This window comes from Protopterus annectens, chromosome 7.part0, assembly GCF_019279795.1.
Source record: "Protopterus annectens isolate FY-2018-M chromosome 7.part0, PAN1.0, whole genome shotgun sequence".
NCBI classification, from domain to species: Eukaryota; Metazoa; Chordata; order Ceratodontiformes; family Protopteridae; genus Protopterus; species Protopterus annectens.
This window is the reverse complement of record NC_056739.1, coordinates 1,403,290,797-1,403,302,896: the sequence shown is the minus strand read 5'-3', so window position 1 is coordinate 1,403,302,896 and position 12,100 is coordinate 1,403,290,797. Positions and strand designations below refer to the sequence as shown.

The following is a 12,100-nucleotide window of genomic DNA, read 5'->3' as shown; positions in this document are numbered from 1 at the left end:
AGCTATTTGCTAGGTTTGTAATAGTCTGCAGACTGATAGCCTAGTCATTTACCTATAAACCTATAAAGAGCTTTAGAAGTCCTGGATTCTGGTAATGTAGTTCTTTAAAATGTAAAGCAACTGGCCATGTGACAGTAACATTCCTAATGACTCATATGTTTCAAAATCCTTTTTCTAACCTGTTGTATAGTTTAACCTATATGAAATTTTTACAAGGGCATTTATTTTATTTATTTATTTAACATTTGTTGACCAGGAAAGTGCTACTAGGACAGAGCCTGTTTTCAGTGGAGGCCTGGGGAGAAATGCTCCAGATGCATGTCTTTAGAATGTGGGAGGAAACCGGAGTACCCAGAGGGAACCCATACGAATGCAGGGAGGACATGCAGACTCCACACGGAAGGCACCCCAGCCAAGAATCAAACCAGAGAACCTCTTGCTATGAGGTGACAATGTTAACTGCTGCACTACTGTGCCATCCAATTTAGCCCTTATATGGCAGGAATAGCCACCTAGCAGTGCTAAATTTGGCTCTAAGATGATGGTCACTGGTGATGTGACACCCCGACCGCATGTGCAGAAATGGGAAAAGGGGCTGATGGGTGATCGGATTTAAGGCAGTATACCACTGCTTTTTTATAACAATTACTGTTCTTTACTGCTTTAAAAGAATTCCCATTGATAACCAGGACCTGTAATCCATAGCATTTACTAATTGATCCCCAGGTTAGCCATATTTCAGTAAGAAGTTTTTAAGTTCACAGACTTTAAACTCCTTTAGAAGTTATTATATACAATGTTTATTTAAAATATATGATACACCCTGTATAAAGGGCTCATAATGTATAATCAACCAAATATCATGAATCTCCACATTATTTAGAGTCTGTCAAAAATTAAAGTGATTTCCATCATTCTTATTTTTTTTCTGAACTTTATTTAAGAATAAGAAAGTTATTATCAGGAATAGCCTGTGGTACTTGACCTCTGATTAATCTCCTGAGGTACTCAATTAAATTTTTGTTCCTTAGAGTACAAACCCCAGGCACTCAAATATTTGCCATATGGAAGTGAATTAATTAAATGGGGATAGTGGGCACTAGAAGCAATTAAGAAATTGTTTACAGAAGTTGCCTTTCTTTAAAGTGTAAAATGTTTTTGTCCATCGCCTACACACATTCATTCATATGGCTCCACTGTGTGTATTAGGTTTACAAATAAAGTTGTGTAGAGGTTTTTCTTTCTCATAGAGATACTTTCTCTGTGGCAGCTGATTGCATTTCTTCAAAGGTTATGCCTTCCTTGAATTTTATTAATGGACACAAATTTGATGCTGTGGCAAAGTACACTTGTCATACTAAAGGAGTAATTTAAGCTTTGAAGTGTGTGTGACCTCTTGTTTATATGTGAGACAAAGAGGCTTTTAAAATGTAGAACACAAAAATATCTTAAGGGAATATAAAAATAAGCATCTAACTAGCCCCGTCGCTGTACAGTTTGCTGATAAACACAATGGTTCTCCCGAAAGTCTATGAATCACTCTCATAAAACAGGTTTATATTGATGTAAAGTGGTAAAACTAAGATAAATGTTGTAATATAAAAATAGTAGATTTATTTTAAAATATAACAACATTGCTTCTTTGCCTAAAGTTTAGAATGTAATTAGAAGGATGTGACTGGTAATTGTTAGTTAATGTTTGAATGTTAGTTAGCATTTGTATATTAGTGTTTTAGCCTTCCTGGAAGGCACCAACCGGCTACTATTATTATTATTATTTATTGATTTATGTATGTATGTTTGTATTTATTTTAATCAGGATCCTGTTGTGATTTATATATATATATATATATATATATATATATATATATATATTTATATAAAATTTTCATCTGTAGTAGTACTTACCAAGGTGTTGTAATCTCAATATATTTAGTAGGGCAATGAGGGATAAGTGTCCTCAAAAGGGGCTCAGGGCCCTCTGTTCACCTCTAAGTTCTTTATTACTGCTTTGCAAAAGCCAGTAATTAGCAAAAGACTGTTGATGATGTGGTGTTTCTTGCCTCTATGTTATTACTACATCCTTGTATATCCATTAAGGACATCTAATAATAGTAAGGCAAAACTAAGATAAAGAAATATTTTGAGTCATAATAAATAATGAAAAGTAATCAGTAGAATCGATTCATGAAGATCACTTGTGATGCCTTTGTATCTTTTATTTGTATGCTTCAGGCAAATGGAATCTGGGTGCCATTTCAGTAAGAGAATCTTTGTTTGCTGTACAGTTGACTCATTTCCTTGGTTCATTTTAAGTGGTGTTATATCTTTCTACTAAGCGAATGACAAGGACAGCTTTTATAATCAAAGATGTGTCCATCTACTTATTTCTTAGTAAAGCTACAGATTACACCTAAAATTATTTTGCAGGTGCAACAATGAAAACGAATGGCATCAAATCCATGAAAACATCATCCGCAAGTCAAGTACTAAGTACTCAGCACCAAGCACAAATTATGGTAGGACAAAACGTTGCTGATATTTTATATATGCGTATTTTGTCCAGTCAAATAGTGAAAGATAAGATAGTTGTGTTTGAAAAAAAAAATGCATCTGCCTAAAATGTGACAGGTTATTCACATGCTTTTAATATTCAGATTGCTATTTTTGTATGCTGTTGCCTCAGCTTATTCCATTTCATACTGGTTAGAATGTAAAGCTATTCCTAGCATGCCAGGTACCATATCATATTGTACTACAAGTCACTGTATTCTAAACCTGAAACATGCAGAGGTATCATATGTATATCAGAGAATTCTCTAGAATGGATGCAGACTATGGCTTAGTGGAAACTTGCAATTTTCCACCTGTGCTGCACGTGAGCAGATGAGTCATCACAATGAATGTAAAGCTCTATCTTGGTAGTGAGGAATAACCTTCATTAAGACTAACTAGCATCTGTTATGCTAGGCAAACTGACTCCTGATAAAAGCTTGTATGTTCTACAGTGCAGGATACTTGAGCCAAGTCCATCTGAAATGTGTTATCCTCTTCTCAGGATATAGTTCACCCCAGAGAACATCTTACTATGTTTTAACATGGAAAAAAAAGGATTAATGATAACAGTTGTCACTTACACTGGCTAACCTAATAACATTAGCCTGGACTCATTGTTTATCCTATTATCTTTGTGAAAATTTCACGTTTTTTAAATGTTTTACTTTCTCACTGACAATTTTCAAATGGGATAAATGGGAGGGGTAACATATACATCTGTGTTTGTGTGTTCGTGTGACTGAAAAAGTCCCTCCGCAGTCCATCCTTACTCATGCATGCTAACCCTAACCTTGACACTAACCCTACAATTTACATTAACAAAAAACCTTTTCCTAAAAGTACCGCTGTACAAACAGAATATCTGAAAGTTAGTGGTCAATTTTCTTTGTGTGTGTGTGTGTGTGTGTGTGTGTGTGTGTGTGTGTGTGTGTGTGTGTGTGTGTGCGTGTGTGTGCGTGTGTGTGTGTGTGTGTGTGTGTGTGTGTGTGTGTGTGTGTGTGTGTGTGTGTGTGTGTGTATGTGTGTGTGTGTTTCACCAGTCATTTTCTTTTTCTGATCAGTATAGTTTTAGCAAGTTATGCTTACAAACGAACGTGCTGTTGATGTAAAAGCCTGAATATAATGTATATCAGTGTTTCTGCACCTTAACATTTAATAACATATTCCACAAAATATACCTTTGTGTTTTATCCAATGTTCCATTTGAACATTTGTGTTTTGTCCAATTTTCCATTTCAACATATTCCCCCATCCAGAGTTGTTGCCTTGCAGTGAAGAACCGTCATGCAGAAGAAACTTTTAGCATGATTTAAGAATATTATCAAAATTATAGCTTCCATTTATAAACATCTGAAATGTTTTACAGCTTCAAAAAGAAAATCAGAGCTCTTACTACACAGTTTTCAAGCTGTCAACAGCTCTCCATAGTTAGAGTATATACATGGGATGATGGCCACATCCAAATAAATAGTCTGTGACACAAGTATACTTACAAAACAACTCTGTAACAATATATTCTCTTTTATATTATTTATATAGAATATTTGATATTCTCTTTTAGCCACAGGATATGTAAAATTGAAGTTAAACATACGGAGGCCACCTTTGCAAAAAGTATTTATCATGGAAATAATATGACACAATACTTTTAGAAATCAGAATAGTAACAAATCCATCTCAAATAAACCAATAATTTTACAAGACAAAGCAAAGCAAAGGAAGCACCCATAGCTCTGCAGTTATGTTGTTGATATGACCTACATGGAAAGAATTTGGGTGACGCTACATCAACCATGAGCAGCTTGAGTACGCTCTGACTAGGAATTTCTTTTCAGCTTTATTTTAAAGTTTTAATGTTAATCTTAAAGTGGTTCAGAGTTTGTTTCTTTTTACAAACCAGGCTGCATACGAAGCATATATTGCCATTGTCGGGGCTTCTCATCATTCTGTGGTGCTCTCAGTTTTCAGCAGTTGATTGTATATGGAGACAAGCTGATTTCCAGCTGATAGGCAGTGGGCTTTGGGTATTCTTTAACACCTTAAGTCACCTGCTGGTGAATTTTAAACCAGCTGCTAAGGATTTGCTCTGGGGATTAGTGTCAATTGTCTTAACTGACAGCAGAATGTTTTCAAGTTCCCTGCCTATCTGTTAGAGAACTTGTATCCCAGTGTATACAGTGAATATTTGATAACTAGTTAGCTTTTTGGGATTTATTTAACATTCATTTATTTAGAATTAGGGCAGGCAGACTGAACCTGATGAAAGTTCTGCCTCCTTGGGCTTGCTGAAAAGTGGCAAGGATATGCATTAGTGAGGGACTTGGCTGCACAGAAATACCCAGCCTGTAATGAAATTTTACCCTACAAAAAACTTCTCGAAACATTTTTTTGAAATGTCATTTGATACTGAGTTGGAGATCTGTGCTACTTTTTGTTGAGTAGCTGTAGGACTAGGCAAAAATACTTGTGAGACCTGCTGAAGAAGACTCTTGGTAAAGACCAAACATGAAGCAAAGAGTAGATGAAGAGGATGAAGGGGGTGAAGGAGAAGAAGAGTGAAAGAAGAATGGACTCTAACACAGCTAATGCATGACCTTACAATGCTCAAACCTCCTGCTTCACTAAAATAGAACAGTGCTCACAAACAGCATGGAAAGGCTCTAGGCTCTTGTTTTAGGAGGTAGAGAAATAACTCACGAACAAATAAATGTTTTCTTCTCCTTCCCGATTTTATATTGTAAGTACTGTATCATATCTTAAATTATGTAAATGACCAACGTGGTTTTGAAGCATTTTCACGTGGCACTTTTAAGGAAACAGTGAAAAGAGCTAGAAACTAACGCTGGCAGTTAGTACGGAGGGTCAAAGATATGACCTATGAATCAGCTTATTCCTCTGTCCCTGCTCAGGGAAGCATTGCAGGGCCCACTCTTGGACATATTTAGTGGACACTAAGCCACAATCCTTCAGTCACTGAGCCCCACCCTCCATCTTCAATAATTTGCCAGAAAAATAAAAAAATTATAAGGCACTGACTAAAAATATGAGATAAAAGTTTGGATATTCTGTGAATTTCTGAGTAGTTGAGAGATATGATACTGGCATTGTGCATTTGCAATACACCTGTCAACTTTGCTCAAGAATTCTGGAGAAAGGCAAAAATAATGAGAGAATTAGTGTCCAAACTCAGGGACAATTTTTAAATATTACTCTAATTCATTAGTAAGAATAATAGAATAACAGGTTTTGCATCAATATGCATTTTCTGAACATTATAAAGTATGAAAATGTAAAGTCTGGCATTATTGACTGACTCTAATCCACAGTAATAAACCCGGAAATCAAAAATTCATGACAAAAATATTAGGCAAAATCAATATGGGGGGGTTGTAAAAAGGGGGGGCAGTGTGTTATAGTTTAACTGTATGAAGTGCTGGTTACATTTGTGTAAAGCAGCTTGCTATGGTCTCAGCTTTTTCCCACTTTGGTCTACAAGATAATGATGATGATCCTTTTTATCCTTGTTGCTGAAGCTGTCAGGGGTCATAATTAGCAGGTGACAATAGTGCAGGAGGATAGCACTGGCATTTGTTAATGAAATGCCAGTATTGCATTTGTGGTAATGGCGGAAGTAGTATTTTGACTTCAGCAAGATGCTTTTACTCCGTTTGAAGCAAGCATCTTGCTACATTTTCAAGTAGAACAGCCTTTTTAATTTATTTACTTGTTTATTGGTAATATTTTATTTATTTATTTATTTATTTATTTAGCTACAATTCTAGACTGCAGATTATTATGACCAGTGACAACAGTGGGTGCCCTGTTGCACTCATTAGGTTATTGTGCCTAAGGCCAGCCCTGTCATGTACAGAGTTTGAGTTCTTTCGCCTTCATCTGCCTACTCTGGCTCTGAACAAGTCATGTAAAAAGACAGAGTTCCCAGACCACCCCAGAAAAGAGGCAATTGTCCAGTGGGTTTACCTGATCAACAAATAGATAAAATTAAAAAAATCAGCAGAACAAATCAGAAATATTTTTTCAAAACTTTAAAGGATTTAAGAAATATATCTTTATATATTTCTTAAGGTGTCTGCATTGTCAGTTAAAATTTAAGCCATCATGCAAATTGGACATATTTTAATGTAAACTGTGTGAAAGAGATTAACATATTCTAAAGTAATGACATTGTATTTAAATCAGTTATATTTGGAAATATCGCTGACTTTCAAGCTTGATGAATTTTGGAACTGTGTCTTACTTTTGTGTAACAGCAAACTGATCAACATTCATATAAATTATTTAGTAAGTGTTGGTCAGACCAAATGTTAAATAGTAGACAAACCAGAATCATGACTGACAAGAAATGTAAAAACATATGATGCTAAAACAGATGACAAATTTCCAGGAGTTAGCTGTGAGAAATAGAAGCAGACTGCAGATTAGCACCCAGCAACCAGGAAACAGGTACAGACAACATTTAGCCGAGCCCACTCAGTATTATGTGGTGAAGAACTGATGCTAAAACCATAGCTCTCGACCTCCCATCTCCAAAATGAGTAACACTATCCCACATAATGTGGAACAAGTGGGCAAGCTATGGAACACATGCTACAGCTTGCTAACAACTTCAACCGGAAATGTCATAGGATGGTCAGACTATGCTGGCTTTATTTATAGAATGTATATTTTAATTATTTAATATGATTCTTTTCTATTTACCAGAGACATCAGTTAATTCCTAACACTGAATTTATGACAGATCCTTTTGATGTGGAATTTTGAGGAACATGAACTTTTTAAGACCCCAAATGAGGTACATTCCTCATAATGAAGTACACTTTAGATACATGGCTCAAATTCTCATCTCAAGCTAAGCAGCAAGTAAGATAGGCAGTCAGAAATTTCTCAACCTAGATTAAGGATGTGCATTGGCAGAGTATCCAGTGACACTTGCCATTGTAAATACATTTGTGTGCCCTCCTTTGCAACAAGCCAGACAGCAGTGTGTGTAAAAGGTATGCAATGTATGTGAAATGTATTAATCAGTGTGAGCAAACAAATATTGTGGAATTAAAACTTATTTTGATGTAGGCAAAGTAAGATATGACTCATAAATGAGTAATATTTCTTAAACTTAAGAGTACTTCTCCAAAAAGAACAGCATGCAGGCTATAATGAGAACTAGCCATGCAAAAAAGTTGTTCATTAAACTAGTTATGCTAGTGATGGGGCTAGGAAAAACATAAAGAATCACTTGTTCAATATTATGGTAATACTAGGTTTCAGAATTTGGATTAAACAAGATGAAATTCAGCAATACTTGTACACAAAGACAAAACCATCAGATGCAAATAAATAAATTAAAACAGCATGCCATAAAGAGAAGTAACTAAAGGCAGAGAAAGTACAACTGGAGCAGACAGAAACAACGGTGGCAATCAGCTTCTCCATCAATAAACAGATATGTCTGTCTTACTGCATTCTTTGCTCCATTGTTTGTCATTGCTGATGTTAGCAAACTTACTGTGCAGAAGCTGTTTGGTATACTTATATGAGAGAAAGTAGCACTACAAACAGACTTAAAAATTATCTTGAAATTTGGAAGTACCATAGTAAAAGGTAAGCCCTAATTATATTACGCAATATTATTTCTTATAATAAAACTAAATTGAATTGCAGGTACTGAAAAAAGTAAATGGACACAGGGAACCACCACTAAGAGCAAACTGATTTTTATTTTATATATTTTTATTTTATTTTGTTTGGATGTTACCTGGGGTAGTACACTAATCTTAGTGGACCAACATTAGTCACAGCTAAAGTGAATATAATCACAAACAAAAGTAATAAGCATACTTGGAGTATGAGAAACAAATAATGATTCAACAGAAGGCTAGCAATCAACATACAACAAAACAGCTTTATGTCATTGCAAAGAGAACTACACAATTAGTGTAAGAACAGTACATACAAAAAGACAAAAATATATTTGGCTTCTAGCATTTTAAAAAGGATGTATAGGAAAGAACAGACTAACTAGTAGGAAAGGTGCAGTAAGAATTGTTAGGAGATTTGTCCCACTTGGTAGCAGAAGCAATTGGCTTGTTTACAGAGATATGGTTTGAACTGAGGTCTAAACTTGGGAGTAGGAAAACTCCTTCAGCTAAAAAAATGAGAGTATCCTAGAGTTTTGGAGCTAGTAAAAAGAAAGTATGGTTAGTGCAGTGCAGTGCATTTTGGTTTGAGGTGTAAGCAAGCTAGGGGTTGTTTGAGAAAGTTGTCTAAGGTTATAGATGTGGGTTTTAGTGGTGATTTTATCAACAAGAGGGGAGATTGTTTAAGGATAAAGGAATATGAAAAGAAGTAGCCTACTAGAAGGTCAGTTATTTGCTGTGGAGTTAGAGAGTGTAAGGTAGTGCTGTTCTTGAATGGGAGGGTTTGCTATACAGTGACATACTTTGTTAGAGATTGAGGAGAGGTTATCTTTTTGGTGAATGTTGCAGCTGTGATGGGTAGAGCATACTAGAGAAGAGCTAAAAGAATAGCGTTGAGAGTAGTGGCTCTGCCTTGTGCTGTCATGTAGAGAAAGATGTTCCTTGTCCAGAAAAGTAAGGAACTTGCTATTGTCTTGGTTATTTTATTGTGATTCTCAAATTTCAGGGCCTGGTCTTACCATATACCCAGATATTTGAAGAAAGTAGTTGTTTCAGTAGGGGGTGTTGTTGATGTCTTTACTGTCTAAGGGGTTAGGAGATGACTAGTTTTTTTTAAATAAGTTTTATTGAAAGAATTTCTGAAAAATGCAATTATTAACAAAATAACTAGACATATTTATGATGGAATAGATAAAAACAACAAAATTAATATAAAAGATAAAAAAGACAATGAACTATGTACACAGATGTTCACTTAATTATAAGCAATAAATTAAATTAAAACGTGAATAAAACTGGTTAATACTTTTCAGTTATAAATTTTCTAACAGTTCAGTTATGTTCATGCATTGATTATATACTGTTGTATTCCTAGGAGATCTAGCATTGATTGTCATTGATTCTAGTTTGGATACTTCCAAGAGAAGATCTTTAAAATTTTGAAAAGAGGGGATTCATGATGATTTCCAATTTCTTGTAACTTTTTTCCCTGGCTATGGACAGTGCAGAACAAAGAAGTGTATATTTACTTAGTTTAACACAAGGGCGGTTGGGAAATTAAATAAAACTAATGATTTAGTAAGTAAAAAGTTATCAGTAAATATTGCTTGCAGGAAAGTATTAATATCTTCCCAGAATTTTTTCATATGTAAAAAATCATGAAGATATGGGCGCAATCAGCATTCTGTACCTTCATACATCTCCAACAAAGAATATTTTCTTTATACATCTTATTTATATTATGTGGAGTAATGAAAGGTCTATTAAAAAATCTCCAGGTAAATATTCTCCATTTAAGTGATGAAGTAGTTTTACCTGCTGAGTAAAGAAAATTCTATTTATCTTCCTCTGAAGGATTACGTTTATTCATGTCAGAAAAATATTTCCAATAATTATCTGGGAATGTATCTAGATCTGTTTAAATAGATTTATATATATTTGACAAGCTGTTTTTAATTAAGCTATTTTGTTGAGTAAAAGCGATCAAGTACTGTATAAATTTGGGAATTAAATTTTTAACTGAAGAAGGCATTAATTCAAATTTGTTTTTAATATAATTTCTAGCTTCCTGTAGTTCAGGCCGTAAAGATGAATCAAGATCATTTTCTTCCAACAAAGTATTAATTGATTGCAGTTCATTATTTTTTAATATTTGATGCCAATAAATTAACTGTTTCTGTTCAAATATTGACAGTTTATGAAAATTAGTAGAGAAGATAATCCCCTGTGTATATGCAATGGGGAAATAAAAAATAACCAACTTTCATATGATTGAAACCTAAGAATAACATTTTTAAAAGATTTTAAAATAATGTTAATATAGTTTGAAATAAAACTTTGTATGGGACTAAGAGAAAAATATTCCTTCAGAATCCATATGAAAGAGTTATTCACTAGATTTAGTTTAAAGAGACTATTATTATTATTTAAATTTTGTGATGAAGAAAAGATAAAATGTTTCCATTTTGCTGAGTAATTACTATCTATGAGGTATAAAGTAGTTTTAATAACTGAGGAAATTGAATACAGTTCCAAATTTGGGATTGCAATACCACCATTCTTCCAGCTGTACATATATGTTAATGAGATCCCAGGTTTAATTGGGAACCAAAGATATTTTTTAATCATAGTGTTACATTTTTTAGTTATTGTATAAGGTAGAGGAATAGAAATAGATTGTACTATGTATAAGATTTTTGGTAGTAGTATAATTTTTATAATTGATAATTTCTCCTCTATTGAGAATTTTATTTTAGACCATTGCTGTATTAGTTTGTCTATTTCTGTTAAATTATTATTGAAGTTCAATTTTTGAATTTCTTTTATATTTTTGGTAATACATATACCTAAATACTTTATTTGCTGGGATTTTGGCATGCATTTTTCAAATTCATTTTGAATGCTGTATTTATTTGGGCCAGTTAACAATATTTGTGTTTTGTTGTGGTTAAAATTTAAACCTAAGTTTTTTGGGGGGAAATAATCTATATCATTAAATAATTCTTGAATTGTTGGATTTTTACCCCCCCCCAAGAGTAATCCGAATGTCATCTGCAAACATTTGAATCTTTGAAGAATTATTAAAACTCATTTCAAAGCCTTTAATGTTACTATTTTCTCTAATCAAATTTGCCCAAGGCACCATAACTAAAGTAAATAACAGAGGGGATAAAGGACAGCCTTATTTAGTGCCTTTAGTAATAGGTATGGATTGAGATATATTAGAACCAATTTTAACATAATCAAAAGAGCCTAAATATAACTGGGTGATAAGTTTTAGAAAATTATTTGAAAACCTAATTTCCTGTAGAAGAATGAAAAGATATTCCCAATTGATTGTGTCAAAGGCGCAGTTTATATCTAAACTAACTATAGTTAGGTTATTTTTTAGGTATTTAGTTGATTCTATTAAGGTCATCATTCTTTTAATGTTATCATAAGCTGTTCTATTTATTATGAAACCTTTTTGGTCTTCATCCACTAGGTTGGGAAGAAAATTTTTAAGCCTCTTTGCATAAATGGACATGAACATTTTATAATCCGTGTTTAATAATGATATTGGTCTGTATGAACTACATTTTGCAGGGGCTTTATCACATTTTAAAATGGAAGAAATAAATGTCCAACTTTTCTCTTACTTATCCTCTAAACATAAGTGCACCTGCTTACATCCTACATAAATCTACATAAATTCCCCTTGAACCCTCTACATCCTTTCTCTTTACTCTACCCTAATACTATCTTCTTTTCTTCTTTTTCTCTCTCGATCACTGCTTGATCAAACTATATTCTACTCTCAGTTTATGTACTTTCTCTCTCTACTCCTCATATGTAAATATTGTAAATAGCATGTAACCTTACACCTTCTTTTCATACAGTCAAACCTGCTA

General features: G+C 33.8%; 1 protein-coding gene across 1 annotated transcript in view; it reads left to right on the top strand.

The window, feature by feature from the left end:
- Positions 1-12,100, top strand: part of DOCK3 (dedicator of cytokinesis 3) — a 4,843,230-nt gene that overhangs the window by 2,991,068 nt on the left and 1,840,062 nt on the right. Inside the window, exon 13 of the mRNA XM_044077993.1 lies at positions 2,431-2,519. Within this exon, the coding sequence (XP_043933928.1) occupies positions 2,431-2,519 (89 nt within the window). The remainder of the gene's footprint in view (positions 1-2,430; positions 2,520-12,100) is intronic.